The 20,210-nt window shown below is 39.7% G+C and overlaps 1 protein-coding gene and 1 long non-coding RNA gene across 2 annotated transcripts; one reads left to right on the forward strand and one right to left on the reverse strand.

The window, feature by feature from the left end:
* The first annotated feature begins 12,433 nt into the window (after nucleotides 1-12,433).
* Nucleotides 12,434-15,853, forward strand: LOC137093421 (uncharacterized). Its single transcript, XR_010908445.1, has 2 exons — nucleotides 12,434-12,600; nucleotides 13,922-15,853. It is a non-coding gene; the product is annotated as an uncharacterized lncRNA (long non-coding RNA).
* tob1a (transducer of ERBB2, 1a) lies at nucleotides 15,416-18,886 on the reverse strand. Its single transcript, XM_067458231.1, has 2 exons — nucleotides 18,631-18,886; nucleotides 15,416-17,489 (listed from the first exon to the last, which is right to left on the reverse strand). Exon 2 carries the CDS (start codon nucleotides 17,303-17,305, stop codon nucleotides 16,331-16,333), a length of 975 nt encoding a protein of 324 aa, XP_067314332.1. The 5' UTR covers nucleotides 17,306-17,489; nucleotides 18,631-18,886; the 3' UTR covers nucleotides 15,416-16,330.
* Nucleotides 18,887-20,210: the final 1,324 nt, after the last annotated feature.

A 20,210-nucleotide genomic window follows, 5' to 3' on the forward strand; every position in this document is an offset into this window, starting at 1 on the left:
TCAAAATTAATTTTGATTAAAATTTGCCCTACTCAAACCAATTCCTTATTTTGAGTGTTAGGATTTACAGTGACCTTCATGTTCAACAAGAACCTTGCCAGAACCTCAGCTAAAGTTAGCTGTGCGGATTGTGTCATTTAGCCTTTGGAACATTTAAACAGAGTACAAGATAACAGAGCTGGTGTTAAACGTGACTTAATCATGCCCTCCAAAGCCCTTGAGACTCAAACTCTGTTTGCCATCATTAACCTTCACAGACTCAGTGTGTGCGAGTGCGTGTGTGTGTGTGTGTGTGTGTGTGTGTGTGTGTGTGTGTGTGTGTGTGTGGGTGTGTGTGCGTGTGTGGGGACCAAATGTCCCCATAAGGATAGTAAAACCTGAGATCATCTTCTGTATATTGTGGGGACCAGCCAGCGGTCCCCACAAAAGACTTATAAATCATACAGGATGAGTTTTTTTGAGAAACTAAAAATGCAGAATGTTTCCTGTGATGGGTAGGTTTAGGTAGGTGTGTGTGTGTGTGTGTGATGGGTAGGTTTAGGGGCAGTGGGGGGATAGAAAATACGATTTGTACGGTATAAAAACCATTACATTTATGGAGAGTACCCACAAAGGTAGTGAACCAGACGAGTGTATGTGTGTGTGTGTGCGTGTGTGTGTGTGTGTTCCTTGTTTGGCAATACTTGTGAGGGCACAAATGTCCTCGCTGATAGTAAAATATGAAAACAACTCACTAGTGAGGACATTTGACTGGTCCTCACTATAGTTTAAAAGCCTTATAAATCAGCCAAAACAAGTCCTCTCTAATATAGTGAAACAAATGTGTGTGTGTGTGTGAGTGAGAGAGAGAGAGAAAGAGAGAGAGAAAGAGAGAGAGAGAGCGAGAGAGAGAGAGAGAGAGAGAGAGAGAGAGAGAGAGAGAGAGAGAGAGAGAGAGAGAGCGAGAGAGCGAGAGAGAGAGAGAGAGAGAGAGAGAGAGAGAGAGAGAGAGAGAGAGAGAGAGAGAGAGAGAGAGAGAGAGAGAGAGACCCTGTCTCCTCAGCAGAAATGTGTTGGTCCCACCCCTGGCTTTACTATAATCGTAGTGCCGAGCTAAGCAGAGTGAAAGCACAGGAAACAGCGGCCTGGCCCACAGCGCTCCATTCAGGGGGAGAGAGGGTCAGTCCTGGCACTGAAAGCTCAGATTACACGCAACATAAAGGGAGGCCTGTATCAGCAAGGGCACCATCACATTATACTAAAGTCCTTCTCTGTTGTGTGTGCGCGAAAGGAGAGAAAGGAAACAAATGCCGCTACTTTCAACTCACAGTAAACATGCAGAAGGTGTCTACTTATGCTTAGAAAACTAGCATTAATATGAGAATCTGAATTTGAATGAACACCATTATTTGAAGCCTGAAGGAATTATTCAACCAATGCAACTTCCATTGTTGACAGTTTGTCATTGACTAAAATATGCGACCGATACTGACCCTTGACACTGCCGTGACCTGCTCTGTATTGCTAATGGTAAAATGTCCTCACAGCTGTAATGTTTTCAGAGTCCAATAAGAACATGCATTTAGCATTGTCATTTAGCGGACGCGTTCATCCTAGGGGAATTGTGGTGCACTAATTACAGCAGCCTGAGGTTAAGGTTACTCAAGGACACGATGTTGGCAGTTCATGTATCAACACGAGCAGGATTTTTTTTTAAATGCCTTTCAGAGACCGTGCTTAAAGAGAGCTGAAGTCAATTATCACTTTTTTTTTGTTTTTCCCTCCAATGTATCATTTTTGTAGAACTTTTTGTCTTTTTCTTTTAATTAATGTCATCATACACAATTTACAACATGAAGTCTAGGGTATTTATGAAACTACTTCTAAAATAAAAACAAAATTACCAGAAAGGGAATAGATATATTTTGAATAGAATAGATATAAAATATATTTTGTTTAACATTATTCATTTCAAATATATTTTGTTTAACATTATTCATTAACATTATTCATTATTCATTCATGTACTTTGAATTTAAAGTACAAATTCAGTGTGTGATTCAGTGCTATCGTTAACTAAAACTAAAACTATTGACATTTTTGCTACCTCAAAAATATCTGAAATAAATAAAAAAATATTAAATAGGAAACTGGAAAGTACTAAAATGACTAAAACAAAACTAATTAAAGCTATATTGAAATATATACAAATAATAAAAAAATAAGTCAGGCTGTTCATCACACAAAGCTATAAAATGAGTTTGGAAAAGTCATTATGCACTCGAATAGAATATTCTATTCTTTAAAACTTGCATTTGTAAGGGAAGCTATTTTAATACTGTTAGCGTGCCCCCCTCCCATATTGTAAGGGTTACATTGGTGCCTTGACCCGGATGGAGTGAAGTTTGGGGGAGTGTGTAGCCTGGATGCCAGCCAAACTCAGCCCCAACCATAACATTTAAAACAGTTCTGACCAATGAAATCATCAGGCGGGCTTTAGACGATGACAGACAGATGATCAACAGAAACGTAATCATCCACGTCATCAAAGGGGCTTGGATTATATTTGTTCAAATCCTAACTGGAGAGCTTTCCTATAGCTCAAACAGTAGAGCATAGCGCTAGCAACGCCAATGTCATGGGCTCGATTCCCGGGGAAAGCAAGAATTGACAAAAAAAAATGTAAAAAGTGTACCTTGAATGCAATGTAAGTCGCTTTGGATAAAAGTGTCTGCCAGATGCGTAAATGTAAATGTAATGTGAATGTTTGAATCTGCATTCACCTTCACTATTTCTCTCTGAAATAATGATCATGTTGGTAAGTACTCTGTGTATCCTTTTATTATTATTTTTTACAACACCAGCAAAGATTAGTTACACTCATCTTCTTTTAACGTTACTTATTCCAGTGTGCGTGCAGACAGGGATTTTACAACAAACTACTAGCCCAAAACAAACCCAATGGGGGAAAAAATGTTCTCTGGGGGGTTAAATGAAAGATGTTATTTTGGCAAGGTTGCCTGCTAAAATTTGCCTTCCTTGGTCTATATATCGCATAATTGAGGTTGCTTTAACCCGCGGACATGGAAAACAACCCGCGAGAAAAATTCGGACTTGGCAAAAGAGTGCAGTTGAGTTCAGTTGACATTTGATAACTAACATTATGCGTCGCTTCGTTGCTCTGATTGGATGTAGGTCTATCCAGTTGATGTCTTTATAGCTTTCTTGTTTTGGTTGAAACACGCCCCATAATTACAGCCCAGTGGAGGAGTATCAGACTCATATTCTGACTAGAATTGAGTATGAACCCGTCAGGCTGGGGGGTGAGTGTAACTGAGGCCCTCTAGTAAGTGCTGTGAGTATTCTGTAAGTGCTGTGCAAGTAAAGACTGCACATCCTGTAGACTTACAAGAGGCTGTAGTCTTTAGCAACCCTTTTTAGCATGGGCGCATACTATATCGGAAAGACCAGATTGAGTAGAGGGGTTACATTGGTGCCGTGACCCGGATGGCAGTGAGGTTTAGGGGGGATGAGTGTAACTGAGGCTCTCTAGTAAGAGCTGTGTGAATAAAGTTTGCACATCCTGCAGGCGCTTTAGAGGCTGCTGTCTTTAGAATCCTTATTAGCGCCTGCGCCTCCCATGTCAGAAACACCAGTTCGAGTAGAACCAGAGGGGTTACATTGGTGCCGTGACCCGGATCGGGAGCGAGGCTTAAGGGGGTGAGTGTAATGTAGGTCCTATAGTAAGAGCTTTGCAAGTAAAGGTTGCACGTCATGCAGGTGTGCTAGACTGTAGTCTTTAGCAACCTTAGTGCCTACGAGGCTACCATTAGAGTCCAGCAATGGGTTGGGTACCAAAATAAAAGTGGCTAGAACGGGTGGATTGTGACATTTATAAAATTCACAGGCGGGGATGCGAGCAGATAATTAACTCCTTACGGGTAGTAGCGCGGATGAAAAAATGTGCGCAATACTTCTGTAGCAAGGTGGACAAGCGAGAGAGCGAGCGAGACCGGGGCGTGATGGCGAATGAGCGTTGAGTTGTGTGTTATTGTTTTATTATGTGTTTGTGTGTGGCTGTTGTCAGTGAGGGGCTGCCCGCGTTACTTTCGTTTTGTTTGGTTAAAGTCTATTAAATGTCCGCGGTCCCCGCCTGTTTCATTAGCCCATTCATGATGCTGTTGTGATGTTGAGAGAGGTGCAAGATAAAAAAAATTAAGCATTTTAATTGAAATGATTTTAGCGTGTGATTTATCGCGGGCACGGATCAGGTAACGATATATTAAGTAGTCTGCACGGGTGGGGATTTAATTTAGATATCTTCACGGGTCACGGTTCGGATCTGGTGCTGAACCTTGCGGGTACGGGCGGGGGCAGTCCTCCAAAAATGGACCCGTGCAGGACTCTGCCTCTCACATCAGAAACACTGGCTTGAATCCCGCTTGGAGCGGTGCGAGTAGAACCGGAGGGGTTACATTTGTGCCGTGACCCAGATGAGAATGAGGTTTAGGGGGGTGAGTGTAACGGAGGCCGCCTAGTTAGACCTGTGCGAATAAACATCCCTCCCTTGGCGTCAAGAGGCACTGTATTTAGCGTCCTTGTTAGGGCGCCCGTCTCCCATGCCAGAAGCATTTTCACTACAATTGATCGAACAATGTTATACTTTCCTTCAAATCTCTCATAGCCACTGCAAAAAAGCCAATGAGCAACACAGGAATAGACTGTAAGAATATATGAGGCTGTACACACACACAGATGGTTAGGGCGGCGAGAGAGCTGGGTTTGTAGGAGGACACGGCTGTGATTTGCGGTTCACTGACGTGTCTTTGGCTATAGCAGAGATAAGAGATGAGAATCCAATCCATAGCTATTTATACTCACAGGCTGTATTTGACGGCTGACAGAGGTATGATTTGTGTGTTTCTATCTTAGGGAATGGCCCGTCTGGTTGGGTCAAGGCCTGAGCTGGACGTGGGCAATAGAGGTTATTTTTGACCTTATTAAGAAAAAGGTTGTCTGTGGCTCTGGGCAAAATAGCACTCAATGGTAGAGTATTGAGTGCTGGGAATGAATCAACTGTACCCGTCCATAATAGAGTCCCCAAACACATATTGAAGAGGAGCGTGTTCATTTAATCCAAGAGCGGTGTAAACTTCCTCTTTTCTCTTAATAGTTAACTGGAGTCTCTTTTCCACATGGCTCATATAAATCATGCAAAAACGTGAATCACATAAGCATGTGAATCATTGTTTAAAACCTCCCTGAAGCTTTGCTTTCTGAGCGAATTATGCTAAGAGCATCAGCTGCCCATAAAAAAACGGGGAAAAATATTTAGTATCTCAGCTGTTTGTCCTATACAACAAGATAAATGGCAATTTAAAAGCAGCTATAAATCACAAAAACCTGTCTGTCATCAAAATGTGGTTTTAGCTGCTTTTGGAGCAGTACACAAAAGCATTTTTATCTTCGGTTTATTATTATCTTTCACACACAAACCTCTGCTTCACCATGAGCCAGAGCTTTTCCTCGCTAATTATTCTTGAATTTTACATTGCATAACCTAACGGCTCAAAATAACGTTTCTCCCACCTGTGCGGCGAACAGGTTCTACCAGCCCGCATAATTAAACCTACAGCAGCTCCCTGGAGGGCTACAGAGTGCTCTAGATGTGAATGTAGGTTCAATGTTGTGGTTTGGCCGTTCCTCTGTTCATCTCGCTGAGAGCAGCCTGTGTTTACACCCTCCCCTGCTAAAACTGGCAGTCCTAAGTGCTGACGTCGACAGAAGCCAAGCTATGGGCCGCAGCCAGTAAATCACACCAGATACTAATGAAAATCCTATTAGAAAATGCCTCCAACCAGAGAATATAATGGTGTCGGCACCAAAACCTCACACGCTAGAAATTTAGCTATATCTAAATGCAGTCAAATAAAGGTGGCATGTGCTAAGTTGAAGATGGACAGGACAGCATATATTGCACACTAAGAATACTTAACAAGTTGCATGCTTAAGCAGTTTCATTAGGCACTTTTTAACTAGACAAGCATACACATTTTTTACAGCTATCTGGCCACACGCATTAAAACACAGAACATACATTGACACTTACACAATCTGTCATACACATTCGGGCACATGTGGTAATGAGGCAAAGTGACACCCAACCTCGCATTCCCTCTCTCTCTCTCTCTCTCTCTCTCTCTCTCTCGTTTTCTCACTAGGACCATCATTAACAGAATTTGAGAGAAGAAAACCATGTTATTTGGGGTTTGTGAACTTATAAAATCTTATGACTTGACTCCAATTGGCTTTTTACTTTTCAAAGCAGAATTTGTGAAAACGATTAACTTTCCCTTAAAGACTAACGCAGGAAAGTTCTTTTTACGAAATTACAATTATAATTGGCTTAAAAATGTCATCTTCACTTGCAGTTTAGGTCAAACCCTGATAAAAACTCGTAGTTTCTAGTAATCCTGAATACATTCATTAGCTTGACTCTCCAGGACTAAAAGTTGCCCATCCCTGAAATATACCATCATCATTATACATAGGGATACCAACTGTCCCTAGAGCTGCCAAAACCATCATAATTAACTGATGCCATATCAGCCTAAAGATGAAGTCACATTAACAGTTGCTTTGTTGACATTTCTTGGGCGAAATACAGCCAATGGTAAGAACCAAAAAATGGTTCTTCAATCACTGTGAAAACTCTTTTGAAACCTTAATTTTTAAGAGTGTATTGTCAATGGACAATGGACCTGTTTTTGCATGCAACATTTTACTTAAACTTCGTTAATGTGATCACACATTTAACCATGATCTTGACTAATGTCAAATCAGGCCAAATAAAGACTATGACTGATCCCAGGTCAGCGCATAATTGACCTCAGATGAGCACATCTCGCATTTATTTTAACTGATGCCTCATATCCAAATGTTGGTAACTATAACATCAGACCACTAAACAAAAAAAATGAACTCAGATCAGCCTAAATAATGATGAATAATTGACCATGCACTCTTAAAATGAAGATTTTTTTTATTGGCATCCATAAACATCAATGGAATCTTTCCATTGCAAAAAAAAAAAAAAAAAAAAAAATGTTTTTAAATTAGACTTTCTTTTAGATTATTCAAATGTTTTTCACACTAAGAACAAGAATAGTTCTTTGTTCACTAAAAGGTTCTTTAGGACACCAAAAAATGGCTGTCCTATAGCATCACTGAGAAAATCCTTTATTTTAAAGAGCCCAAACCAAGAACCTCTGAGAGGAAGCTCTTTGAGCAGCAGATTGCAGCTAAGCGTGGGTCATCTCATCCACCCACTTCTGATTCTTCAAGTCTCTGAGTTTCTTTGAAAGACAAACTCAGACTTTTTGTTTGAACCCATGGCCTCATATGTGTAAGAGAGCCATTACTTGAGTCCTTGAGCAGAGACAGCAAAGTCGGTTTCAACTCCATTGACACACCTACGGGAATTGGCGTAATTACAAAATCAGATATTTCTGAAGAACACACAAGCACATCACCTGTCACTGCATTTGGGAAGTGTGCCATCCTTTCCCCACTAACGTGATGTTGAAGACAGCGGCATCCACACAGTTATGCAACACCTCCCACGACAGGCTGAGCAGCTCAGATCTGAACCTCCTACGTTCATTCAGTGAGCTCCAACACGGCCACGGGCTTCCAGCTAAAGAAAATATTACAAGCGTTATGACGTGTTTTGTTGGTTTGACATTTGTTTAACATATCTCATATATTGTAAAACATTGCTTGTAAAAAGAGGTTATACATTACCAAAATGACAGAATGACTGAAAATGTCCATGCAATTCAAACACTGGTTAAAGATTAAACAAACAATAATTAATTCTAGATATGACTTTTCCTTATATAGTTGGTGTAGAGTTTTATAGTTTAATGTTTAAGCTGCAGTATAAGATGTCATGAGTTGAAGCAGGCCCTCAAAGGACAAGGCATGATGAGTGAAACTTTCAAAACTTTGTGGAAAAAATGGGAATGACTACGTTTTTAAAAATTAGTGGTGTAACGTTATATATTCCAAGCGGTCACAAGATGTTTTCGGTCTGGAAACTCACCATAGACAGGGCTCAATCCGAGGGGCGGGATAAACGGTTGTCTTTCAAACTCCCTCTGCACGCGATAGGATAGCGCTACAACCAACCAGAGCAACGAAGGTGAAGAGGAGCTCGTTGATAGATTATACTTTCTCCGTATCCGGTCGACAAAACTCTGAACACATCTTCTCTTCTTAAAGGGATCCCCTGGTGTTGAGACTTGTATGGCTTAATATAACATAAATGATGTCTCTTACTGAATTATGTAGTAGAAAACCCATGAAAGATCTACGTTATTTTAAAAATCGATTTTATATTTGGACCATGGGTGGCGCCATTTTGTTTGCGTTCTAGGTTGATGACGTAGAGTGGTTGAACTCCTCAATCAGCTGGCGTTACCCGTAGCTATTTTTACCACAACGCAACTCGAAAATTGTTTCAGAGTTAAACAAAACCAATGAATTCTTTTGTAATTATACTTAAAACACACTCAAACATACATGTGCACACAAACTCACCTACACAAGTCACAAACAGATCGGCGGGCGCACACACGACAGGCTCTCAATCGAGATGTTGGGCTGCTCAGTCTCCACGACAGGGGCTGAATCTGAAATCGACCCTATACCCTTAAATAGGGCATTATTTGAAGGGACGGACATTTGTAGTGTTGTCCGACACCATAGTGGACCTGTTCGAGTGCAGTCATTCAGTCTCACGTTCCACCGCAATAACGAGTAAAGCCGATTTACAAACAGCTGTCCGACTTCACGCACTCAAACATACATGTGCACACAAACTCTCTCTCTCACACAGACTCACACACACCCCAACAGATCGGCGCGAACACACACACACACACACACACACACACACCCCAACAGATCGGCGCGAACACACACACACAACAGATCGGCGCGAACACACGCACGCACTGCGCGCGCATACATAACCCTCAATCTATTCCCTGTGTATATCCTGTTCAACACATCCTGTTCCCTAGATAGACTGTTGATAGTAGATTAACTATAATGCCTAATGTGACCAGCAGAGGGAAATATCTAGGTAGGACGATGGGATAAAGTAACGTGAGGAAGAGAGGCAGGATGTTTTGGTGATGATGCATGGGATTGAGACAGAGCAGTCAGGTGTGTGTGTGCGCGCCCGCCGATCTGTTTGTGACTTGTGTAGGTGAGTTTGTGTGCACATGTATGTTTGAGTGTGTTTTAAGTACAATTACAAAGCAATTTGTTTTGTTTAACTCTGAAACAATTTTCGAGTTGCGTTGTGGTAAAAATAGCAACGGGTAACGCCAGCTGATTGAGGAGTTCAACCACTCTACGTCATCAACCTAGAACGCAAACAAAATGGCGCCGCCCATGGTCCAAATATAAAATCGATTTTTTAAATAACGTAGATCTTTCATGGGTTTTCTACCACATAATTCAGTAAGAGACATCATTTATGTTATATTAAGCCATACAAGTCTCAACACCATGGGATCCCTTTAAGAATGACTTCAGTGCCGTTCTTTGTTCTTTTCTCAGAGAAAAGCTTAACTCCAAGTCTTCCAGAGTCGCGGTCAAAGCTGATTCGAAAGATGTGTTAATTCAATGCTATTTTCTACCCTCCACAACAGCTAAAAGAGCAGAAGAAAATAAATGGCAGCAAGAACTTTCTCGTAGCCTATACGCTGAGTTACAATTCATTTTTGTAACGCGCTACACAACAACACAACAAAGATGGTTTTACAAAAGCACAGTGTACACGAGTAAAAATAGACCCTTTATAGTTTTGAATGTTGTCTTCGAATGTTTGTTTAAACTTTCTTTATATATCAATACATAATTAAAATGTAAGTACTCTGAAAAAGAAAGTACAAAATTTGAGTGTCTGTAGACCTCTCAGGACTGTTTTAAAGACAGCTCATTATTTCCATTCACTCCACCTTCTCCCTTCTGGGCTCTTTCCAAAGCCACGCCCCCAAAACACATGAACGCGCCTCACCGACCAATCAGCTGGAAGACGCATTATTTACCTCAGAGGAGCGGTGTGCATGTAGTGACATCATGTCAGAATCACATGTAATAAAACATCTAACTTTATCAGTATGAATATAAACAAGTAAGATGTCTTTTAGTACTCACTATCAAGCTAGAATACAGATACTGGTAAAGTTTAAATTATATTTTTGTTTAATTCGGTAACAAGCTAGTTATATTTATAAGGCAAAGCTAAAAACGGGTAGCACTGATACTTTTTTTTTCCAATAACATCATTTATACTGTGATAAAGATGAATTTTGTGTAAGAAAATATACTGTGTTTTGCATGTAAGAGTTTCCATGATGAAAGCATTGTTAATAAGTAGCTAAAGTTAGTTCTAAAAAAGTTCCTGGATGCGGTGTACTATAGTAACTTTAGATTTAACTTTAGATAACAAAATGCATGTGTAAAAGCTATAGCTTTTACACATGCATTTTGTTATCTAAAGTTAAATTCAACATGACAGTGATCAACTTGAGCTAAACATATCAAGTATTTATTATCTCTACTAATGGCTGAATGTATAATATTGTAACTTATGCTAAGTAATGTATGCTACATTAGACAGCTACATGAGCTCTAGTGATACATGCTTCATGAAAACATAAACTGAAAAAATGTATAATCAAAATGAAAGATTACATGTCCTGCAGAAATACAGCCATCAATGAGTCGTTTTTCAGGTCCCTCAGTTCTCGCCATCGTTGGAAAGCCACACCGATATTTACGCGTGTTTGATTTCTTTGTTTATCCAAAGACTTTTTGTGCATTGCCTTTACATGTAGGCCTACTGTCTTCCTTTTTTTGTACATTGTTTGCCTTCGCTGACTGCAAAACACGCCACCGCGCATTTTGAATGCTTTTACTCTTCCCAGGGGTGCGTGCATGTGTGGGCGAATCCTGTAGCGAAAGCCGTGGTTGCCATGGTAACGAGAGAGAGTGACAGTCGCCCAAGCCAATCACTTGTTTCGTCCCGAACAAAAATAATGAGCGGTGTTTATTGCAGATTAAAAAGTCTAGTCACTTGATTTTTATACTCTCTTTTTCAGAGTACTTACATTTTAATTAGGCCTATGTATTGACATATAAAGAAAGTTTAAACAAATTTGGACAAAAGTGTTTTAGATCATTCTTACCTACCCTGCCTTTAACTGCTTAGTGCTTAAAGGATTAGTTCAGTTCAAAATTAAAATTCTTATTATTTACACACCCCCATGCCGTCCAAGATGTTCATGTCTTTCATGTTTTTCAGGAAAACATTTCAGGATTTTTCTCTACACAATGGTCTTCAATGGCAACCTAAATGTTAAGGATTTCAAATGGCTTCAGAGGATCTGCATGATACCAGCTGAAGAATAAGTTCTTACCTAACGAAACCATGTGTCATTTTCTTTAAAAAAAATACAAATGTATATACTTTTAATCTAAATTCCTCATCTTACGCAATCACGTTAGAAAGTTCACGCTGGATGTATAGACAGAAGTACAGCCCCCGCGTTTACAAAGCGCTCATGCAAAGACTAATGCAAACATCCTTTAGCAAAAAAAAGGGTTAAACAACAATGCTGGACTATTTAATTACGTATTGCTTTGTGGTGCGTCCCAAAACAGTGCAAGGTGAGCCATTTAGGTTAAAAAGTATATAAATGTTTCTTTTTTTCTTGAAATTTACAGATGGTTTTTAAGACCTTATTCCTTAGATGGGATTTGGACCTTCACGATTTAGTTGCCAAGACCATTATGTGAAGAAAAATCCTGGAATGTTTCCCTCAAAAACTTGAATTGTTTTCGACCTGAAGAAAGAAAGACCCTAACATCTTGAATGAGATGGGGGTTTGTAAACTACAGGACAAGCTTACAGCATACAATGAACCAGACTATTTAAATGTTGAGCAAGCAATCTGATTGGCTGCAGGATCAACATTGGCCAATCAGCTTTTCATGGCCAATCACATGCCATCCGGTAATGATTGCTTGCAGGCTACATAAGGACGTGTCAGCCTGCGCCCTTGACTGAACTGGGATGGATGGATGGATATAATGTAACAAGACAACAGGTCAGAATCTGTACTAAAGGCTTCAAAGAAACCTGGCTGATGAAGTGTAGGCTGATGATATGTCCTCTTTCTTCAACTACTAACTTTGAAACTTCTGACATAAGGAAAATGTAAAGGGAGAAAAAAAAAACATCTGGTCAGTCTAATGAGGTTCATTAATTAAATACACCAGTGAATCTGATCTTTGCAAGTAAACCTGTGAGAAGTCAAAGCCCTTCCTCTGAAAAAAAGTTAAACAATATTTCAGCAAGCTAGTTGCAGCAGTGCTGAGTTTCGTTCCTGTGGGATTGGGAACGTCTCCCATCTGCACCACACAAGTGGAAGTCTTCACACAACACCAGCCACTGCCACAGTATCACTGTCACAAAAAGGAAGGAATACTGCTGCTATCTGAGCCTCTGCCTTACTGAAACCAGGCCAGTTTGATGTCACAAAGGTATTTCAAAGTAAATTATTAAAAGAGAAAGCTTGTGGAAGGATTCACTCTCTAATATTGCACATTTGAAACTACTTTGGATTCAAATGGTTAAATAGCTACACCAAAAATTATACAAACTGGTTGGTCGCTTTACATGTTGGTCAGACAGTTTCTTCCTGTCTAAGTGAGCACTTCCTGGCTAGAAAAAGAAGAATATGTATTAAAAAGAAAATGTGTCTAGCTATGTGAGATAAAAGCATTTAATACTAGTTTAAATAGTAAATAGAATAGTATTATTCATACTTTGAGTATATAGTCACACTATACCATTCAAAGGTTTGTGGTTTAGTTTCTGTTTTAAATACTTTTATTCAGCAAATGTGCATTAAATTGATCAAAGGTAACCGTAAAACATTTACAAAAGATTTCAAATGCAGTTCTTTTGAACTTTTTCATAAAAAAAATGGTTTCCACAAAAATATGATGCAGTCAGCATAACTGTTTTAATCATTGATAATAATAATAATAAATGTTTCTTGATCATCAAATCCTGATATGAGAATGATTTCTGAAGGATCATGTGACCCTGAAGACTGGAGTAATGATGCTGAAAATACAGCTTTGACATCACAAGAATACATTTTTTAAAATATACTCAAATAGAAAACAGTAATACTTTTTCCACAATATTGCTATTTTTCCAGCAAATATATTCAGGCTTGACAACCATAATAAGAGACTTGTTTCATAAACATTTATTTGTATATGTATACATGCTCCTACCCCTTAAAAGCATACCTCAGCTCAGGTCTTTAGTGACCCAGGACATCATTCACTACCCTCCTCCTCATACATTTTTTAACGTTAGACATCAGCCTTCTTAGTATTCCTCAATCAATTCATTATAAACAATATAAACAAGAAAAAAAAGTCACATTTTTTAATTGTAAGAAGAGAAGGAAGTCAAGAAAAAGCTGTCAGTGATCAAAATATTGATTTTGAGATGAATGTACTGGGAAATGATGATGATACAAAACATCTGCTCAAACTGAACCCTTACAAGCTCCACAAGGTAACAAAAAATGCTTTATTTTATTCTTCTGTAATTGTCACTCTTATCAGGAGGGTTTATTGCAGAGATCCGCGTTAGGTGCAGATCTGGGTCTCTAAAGACCAGAATATGAAATAAAGATTGGCAAAACATTCATGCAATTCGGGGTTAACTTTAGTTTTATAATTTTCATATATATATAAATATCTGAGTGTTCCCTTTCAGTGACTAAGCACTTGCATTTCCCATCCTCCCCATGCACATGTTTCATCCCCCACAACCTATCAGCCCTCCGCCTCCTTCAAGGACAGAGGCTGAGGTATTCCCAGTCTGTCGCCATCCTCTTCCCCAATGCAGCATTCGGTGATAAACAGCGAGCGTAATGGTCTCTTCTGCTGCCACCCTAAGCCTGCACCTGTCTCAATGTGCTGCAACTCATCTCTGACTCACTGAGTTGGCAAAGTTCAGAGCTGCACTGAAAGGGAGCTGCCAAGCTTGACACCTACACACAACCGTGAACACACATCGGCAAATGAAGATGCCCTCCGAGGCCTTTATTTTCCTTGCCTCCCCTTAGACAATTACACCGGGGAAGCGCCCTTGTTTATTCTGGATTTTGAGGCTATAAGAGAGCAAGAGGCCACATTTACAGTCTGATATTCGCAAGCAACCCGATCACATGAGGTCCTAAAATGTGTTGTAATCCAATCACTTCAATCATATTTTTAGGAAGCATTTGTTACATGCACCTTACCCTGCGAAAGCAATATTCATAAATAAATGTGCTGCCCTGATTTCCTTGTCTTTCACAGGGAGCCTCACCGTGCTTTTAGTTCATTTAGCTGTAAGACGCAGAAACTCGCTCTATCAGACACAACATTATAAGGGAGGGCGACAAAATACACTTGTGAAAGTGAGGTTGTAGGTTAACTCATCTGCAAATTCCCTCCACCATTCACTTTGCTCAATCGAATAACTTAATTAGAGCACTAAATATAGATCCATGTTGCTTACTGGAATCAGGCGAGCTGTTACGTGTTTAGGCCAGCTAGCTGACATTAATCTAACGGCGGTTCGTTCTGAATCCAGCAGCACCTGTTTTTACAGCCGAGGCTCAGCAACAACAATGATACGGCAAAACTCATCTCGACCTTTACATATTTCAGCATTACGGGAGAATCCAAAACTGAGCAGACGGCAAACATACAAAAGATGCTAAATACACAAGCTTGTTTTTGCATAACAAACCTGGTCAAGAACAAGTGCTTTCTTTATGGAGGCTTAGTGAATGCTCATGGTTTAAGGGCAGGTATTAGTAACAACCTGCTAGAAAAGAGAAAAGCCTGTTTAAATATAAAGTAAACCTCTAACAGTTCCAATAAAAGCTCCTCTGTTTTCCTGAAAGAACTTGACGCTAGCGACACAAAAGTCACAGTTGGATACCCAGGTAGACATACTGATTAAATGCACATCTTGAACGCACCTTAAATTGCTTTGAATAAAACCATCTGACAAGAGAATAATGTAAACGAGGAGTGAAACTAACGATTGTTGTCTAAAGGAATAACTGCTGATCGGACCACTTACACTGCTGTAAACAAGTCATGGCTATTTAGATTATGGAAAGCCATTTAAGGAATTTAACATTTTCTTGAGCGGAGTGAAAATGAACAGACAATGCATTTAAAAGAGAAAGTAAATGTTGACTATTTGAGAGTTTAATATTCAGTTGGTAGAAAATAAGTAAACATATCAAATGAAGAAAAAGCTTCAGACAAAGAGTATAATTTCAAGCATTTTAATACAAACTTAATAAACTATCAGTCCCTCTTTACATGTAAGACACTGACTCCAAATACTTTGTTATACTATTTGTTTTTGTCAAGTATTGCACAATGTTGGTACAAAATTAATATACGATTACATTTTGTCCATAGTATAGCAAAAATCTTTGAACTCTTAACAGAAAATACAACTCTTGTTTTTACTCTTCCCCCTCCCCCCCCAAAAGCAAATATTTTTTAAATCCCAACACAATGGAATATTCTGTACACAATCTTTAGAATAGTTGATGTTTTTAAAGATGGATTTCATTTTACAATTTCAATTAAAAAAAATATAACAAAAGCTGCTGCAGCCATCACAGATCACTGGAGTAGTAAAAAGATATAAATGCAATATGTCGTAGAAACAATATATACTCTGATATTTTACAAACTTTCTACTAAATTAATTATACAGTTAGAAAAAAGACCAAGAAATCCCTCATTCAGCATTCAGGCCAATCCTTGGAAAACTGGCTGTGTAGCTCTACCTTGAATACTATTAGAGGCCTTGATTTGTAGTTTTCTTCTTCATAAAGATATCTTAAAACAGTCAGTAAAAATAATTTTGTGCTTGGTTGGCAAAAGAAAACAACTTACAAAAAAACAAAAAAAACAATATGAGTTTAGATAACTAAGCTTGATTGTACAACAAGCTCAATCGTAAAAAGGATGACGAAAATACTCAAGGGAACAACATTGATCACCCTCGGGCCCATCGTTTTTGACTTATTCACCGGGACTTTACAGTTGAAGTGTTTCTTTTCGATTTTCCTTTTTTCCTTTTTTTTTTTTTTTTTTTTGATTTTCCAAACGTGAAAACGTTTCCCGCCGCCCGTCACATATCTCTGGTCGTTAGTAGTATTCTCGTTTTCTAGTTGGCCATCACTGGCTGGAATTGCTGGTTAGAATACTGCATGTTGCTCAAGCTGAAACTCAGACTGTCCATGAGGGACTTCTCATTAAGGCCCCCATAGGCTGCAAACACATCGAAGGCATTATTGAACGGGAGAGGGCTGAGATTCAGGGACGTTTCCCCGGGGAACATTGCACTTGGGCTGCCCTGCCCCTGGAGATTGGGGAACACAAACTCCTTGGCGTTCGGGGACAGGGCAGAAGGCTTCTGCGCTTGACCGCCCAAGCCGACACCGTAGAGAGAATGCATCGATGTGGACATGACTTTCTGTTTCAGGAGGTTGTTTACATTCAGGCCCAGGTTGGTGGGGGAGTTTCGGGCCACCTTGTTGGCGTTCCGCCCATTGCTTTTCATTTTCGTGGAGCCAAACTTGGTGGCGGCGAAGGTGGCAGTGGTAAAGGTTAATGGTTGCGTGGAACGGCGCATGAAGGTGGGGCTGACCGCCGCCGACTGGCCGAACGGCGGGGACGGGGAACTGGAGGTGGGGGACATGCCTACAGGTTCAGTAATGGGCATGAAGACCTGGGCCTCTGGGTTAAAGCTGTTCTTGATCTCCTTGTCCAACTCCAGTCCATTGTCATTACTGTCATCCACATAGAGCACCTTGACGGGTCCCTTCTCCCCAATCTGATAAGACACCTCAAAAGGATCGATCCAGACACTGAGGTCCTGAGGCAGGTTGTTGCGGACATCCTCAATGTCCAACCCACTTTCTTTGGCTGCTTGCTCTACAACTGGGTCCACTTTCTCTCCGACATGTATACACCTGAATCCAGACCCTTTGTATGGCTTGTCCGGGTACCAATGCCCCTCGTATTTCTGTTTCAGCTGACGCTCCAACTCCTCGCCGAAGATGTTGACACGTCGCCTGGGCAGCTTGTTGTACAAGTATGAAATGATGAAGTTGAGTGCTACTTGGATTTCAAGCTGCATAGCTGCTGCGCCGCCCTGGAGTATCACCGTTGGCTGTTTGAATTCTCGTATTGTGTTGTAAGCCACCAGAGGGCAAGGCTCAGCTGGAGCCAGGCAAATAAACAGAAACTTGGAGGAAAACGCTTCAAAACAAAGTGCTGGTTGCAGAGGGTACGTCTCAGTCTACAAGCGGCTGATTCACTTCCTAGAGAAAAGCACAAAAGAACAAAAACTAGCATCAATAAACCAGGCTGAAAATAATAAATACATTGGAACATTGTTCCATCTTAATAAATAGCTTGAATGTTTTGAACAAACCGCTTGCACATTCATGGGCTCACAAGCAGAATAGATTTTGCATATGCACACACTAAAAATCCCTTAATATCATGCTTGAATGCACCGGTTGAAATTTCCACACAACTTAAATGCAAGATAGTGCGTTTATTAACATTGGGGTAGTCCTATGATTGCAGTTTACCATTAAAGGAAGGATGCACTGGGACTCGCGGAGCTGATAGTGTTATGTAATAACTAACTTGCCCTGACTAGACCCTGCACAAGTGTAACCAATCCACTGCTGTCGTCATAATCCAACTTTATCTTCTGCATGTCATAAATGTTTGTGAAACTGACGGTGTCGTGAGGAAATCGGACAGAAGAATGCGAGACTTTAATAATTAAACCTGAACGTGTCACGAGGAGAAACATAAACCAGTCAGCACGCGCACACACGGTCGTCGATTAAACATATTAGAGGGTGAAATGCGCTTGAATCTTAAACCAAACGAATACAAATTTTAACATTAAGCGTCGGTTACCAAATATAAAATCAAACGGCGTTTCGTTTATACATTTAAAGCGAGCAACGTTAGCCTACAAGACGTCAGAGATCGTATCGTCGCTCCCACCCAGTTCACAGGGTAAAGCGATAGCGAGGACATAATGTACAGTTTGAAAACAGATATATGCTGTATCATTAATGCATGAAATGCATCATACAAGGAATACATCGAAGACAAGACAGCAGCATATGCTACGTTATATTCTGAGAAATTTGAGCTAGATATGCTGACAAATTGAAATGTACCCTATTCTATGGCGTTTGTTCATTTGCATTTATATCTTCTGGTGTAACACGGTGTTTTGCCATAGTTGGCAATCCCTCCCAGCTAAAGTCTACAGCCCACGACTGACGCAGCAAAGCTGCCTTCATTTAAATTCTCTTAAGGTTTCACTAAACTATATTACAGACAATTGCTTTTGCAATGATCAACACTATTAGAGATCGCTTAAAAAAACAGGACAAACCACAAACATAGCAATGCCATAAATGAAACACTTACTTGAGTTTACAAAAGGATGGTTTTCAGTAGTTGCAGTAGCCTTAACTAGTGCAAATAGAAAAAATCTGATATAAATAATTTCTTCACATTAAGTTAACATTAAAGGTAATTCCAGTTGGTAGACTTTTGAAATGTTTTTTCTTCTTCTTCTTCTTCTAATCTTGCTCCCAATTTTTTGTAAGGTATTTGCAGTTTCACCTTCCCAATAAGCTCATCTCCACCCCCTCTATCTGGGTGTTTTACAATTTCGTCCCCTACTGCTGTCATCCGCCTCTATATATAGTTTTCCTCCGCCACGGGCACGCGGTGGGCGGTGATGCGGTTCCAAAGGTCACAACAATACGAACATCGAATCCACGTATATGATTGGTCAGGCTTGAGCGAGAGGCGGGATCTAGCACTGACGCCCCTTAAGCCCATTGGCTCATTTTCCCATCACTCAAAAAAGGGGGTAGGGTTAATACACTTACGTTGAGCCCGTCACAACGGCTGTTTGACGTCACGCGTTACCTAGTACCACAAAAAAGACAGGCTATTCATGGAGGTATCGCATTTCATTTCCATGTTCATATTTCGCAAACATGACTGTTAAAGCGACATTTATGCCCCTAAGTAGATCAAATGACTGAATAAATATAAAGGCAAAGTAGTGAGCTGACATGGCAGTAGACTAGAGCAAAGCTTTGATACAACCCTAGCTAATCTGTTTGTCACTATTTGCACGAATAAACGTGGAAAGGCTGCTATTGTCGAGGGGGAAATTGTATTCGAAATTGAATTTCATGAACTGACTGCCAAAATCCGTGTTTTGAAAAAGCACAATCAAGGGGAGGTTTCCTTTTCAAATATAACTTAGTCCTGCATTTGAATAGGCTACATTTATTTTACAGGTTAACAATGTTTTGTTCAGATCAATGTTTTGTTCAGAGGTACACGCATATGATATTACATAATGAATGTCAAACAAGAATCTGGTTAATGAAACAATACAAAACCACCGTGGTAATGATCATTTTTTCACTGGTAGCAGGAGAATGATATCTCTCGTTTCTGATTGGCTGCTGAGCAGACATGAGCTCCACGTGAATGGCGTATGGTGCAGATTTCGTCATTTACGTCAGCAAATTTAAAGTGACAACCATTTATTTATCTATAGTCATTTTTAACATTGCATTCAAAGATTGTCTGCAAAAAAAAAAGGTTCGTGCTAAATGGCAGGGGATTGCAGTAACAAGACACAGATAAGTAGAAACAGACAGCATTTTATTAAGCTACATTATTTTAGTACTGACTTTAAATAAATTTAGGTAGAATAATGGTTAACTACATTTGTTAACATTAACTAATAATGAACTGCACTTATAAAGCATTTATTAATATTTGTTAAAGTAAATTTCAACATTTACTAATGCATTATTAAAATCTTGTTAACATTAGTTAACACACTGTGAAACATGAAAAAAACCATGAACAGCTGGATTTTTATTAACTAACGTTAACAAAGATGAAGAAACAAAGTCACAAATGAACTGCTCATGGTTAGTTCATGTTAGTTAATACATTAACTAATGACCATTATT

This window comes from Pseudorasbora parva, chromosome 2, assembly GCF_024679245.1.
Source record: "Pseudorasbora parva isolate DD20220531a chromosome 2, ASM2467924v1, whole genome shotgun sequence".
Lineage (NCBI taxonomy): Eukaryota > Metazoa > Chordata > Actinopteri > Cypriniformes > Gobionidae > Pseudorasbora > Pseudorasbora parva.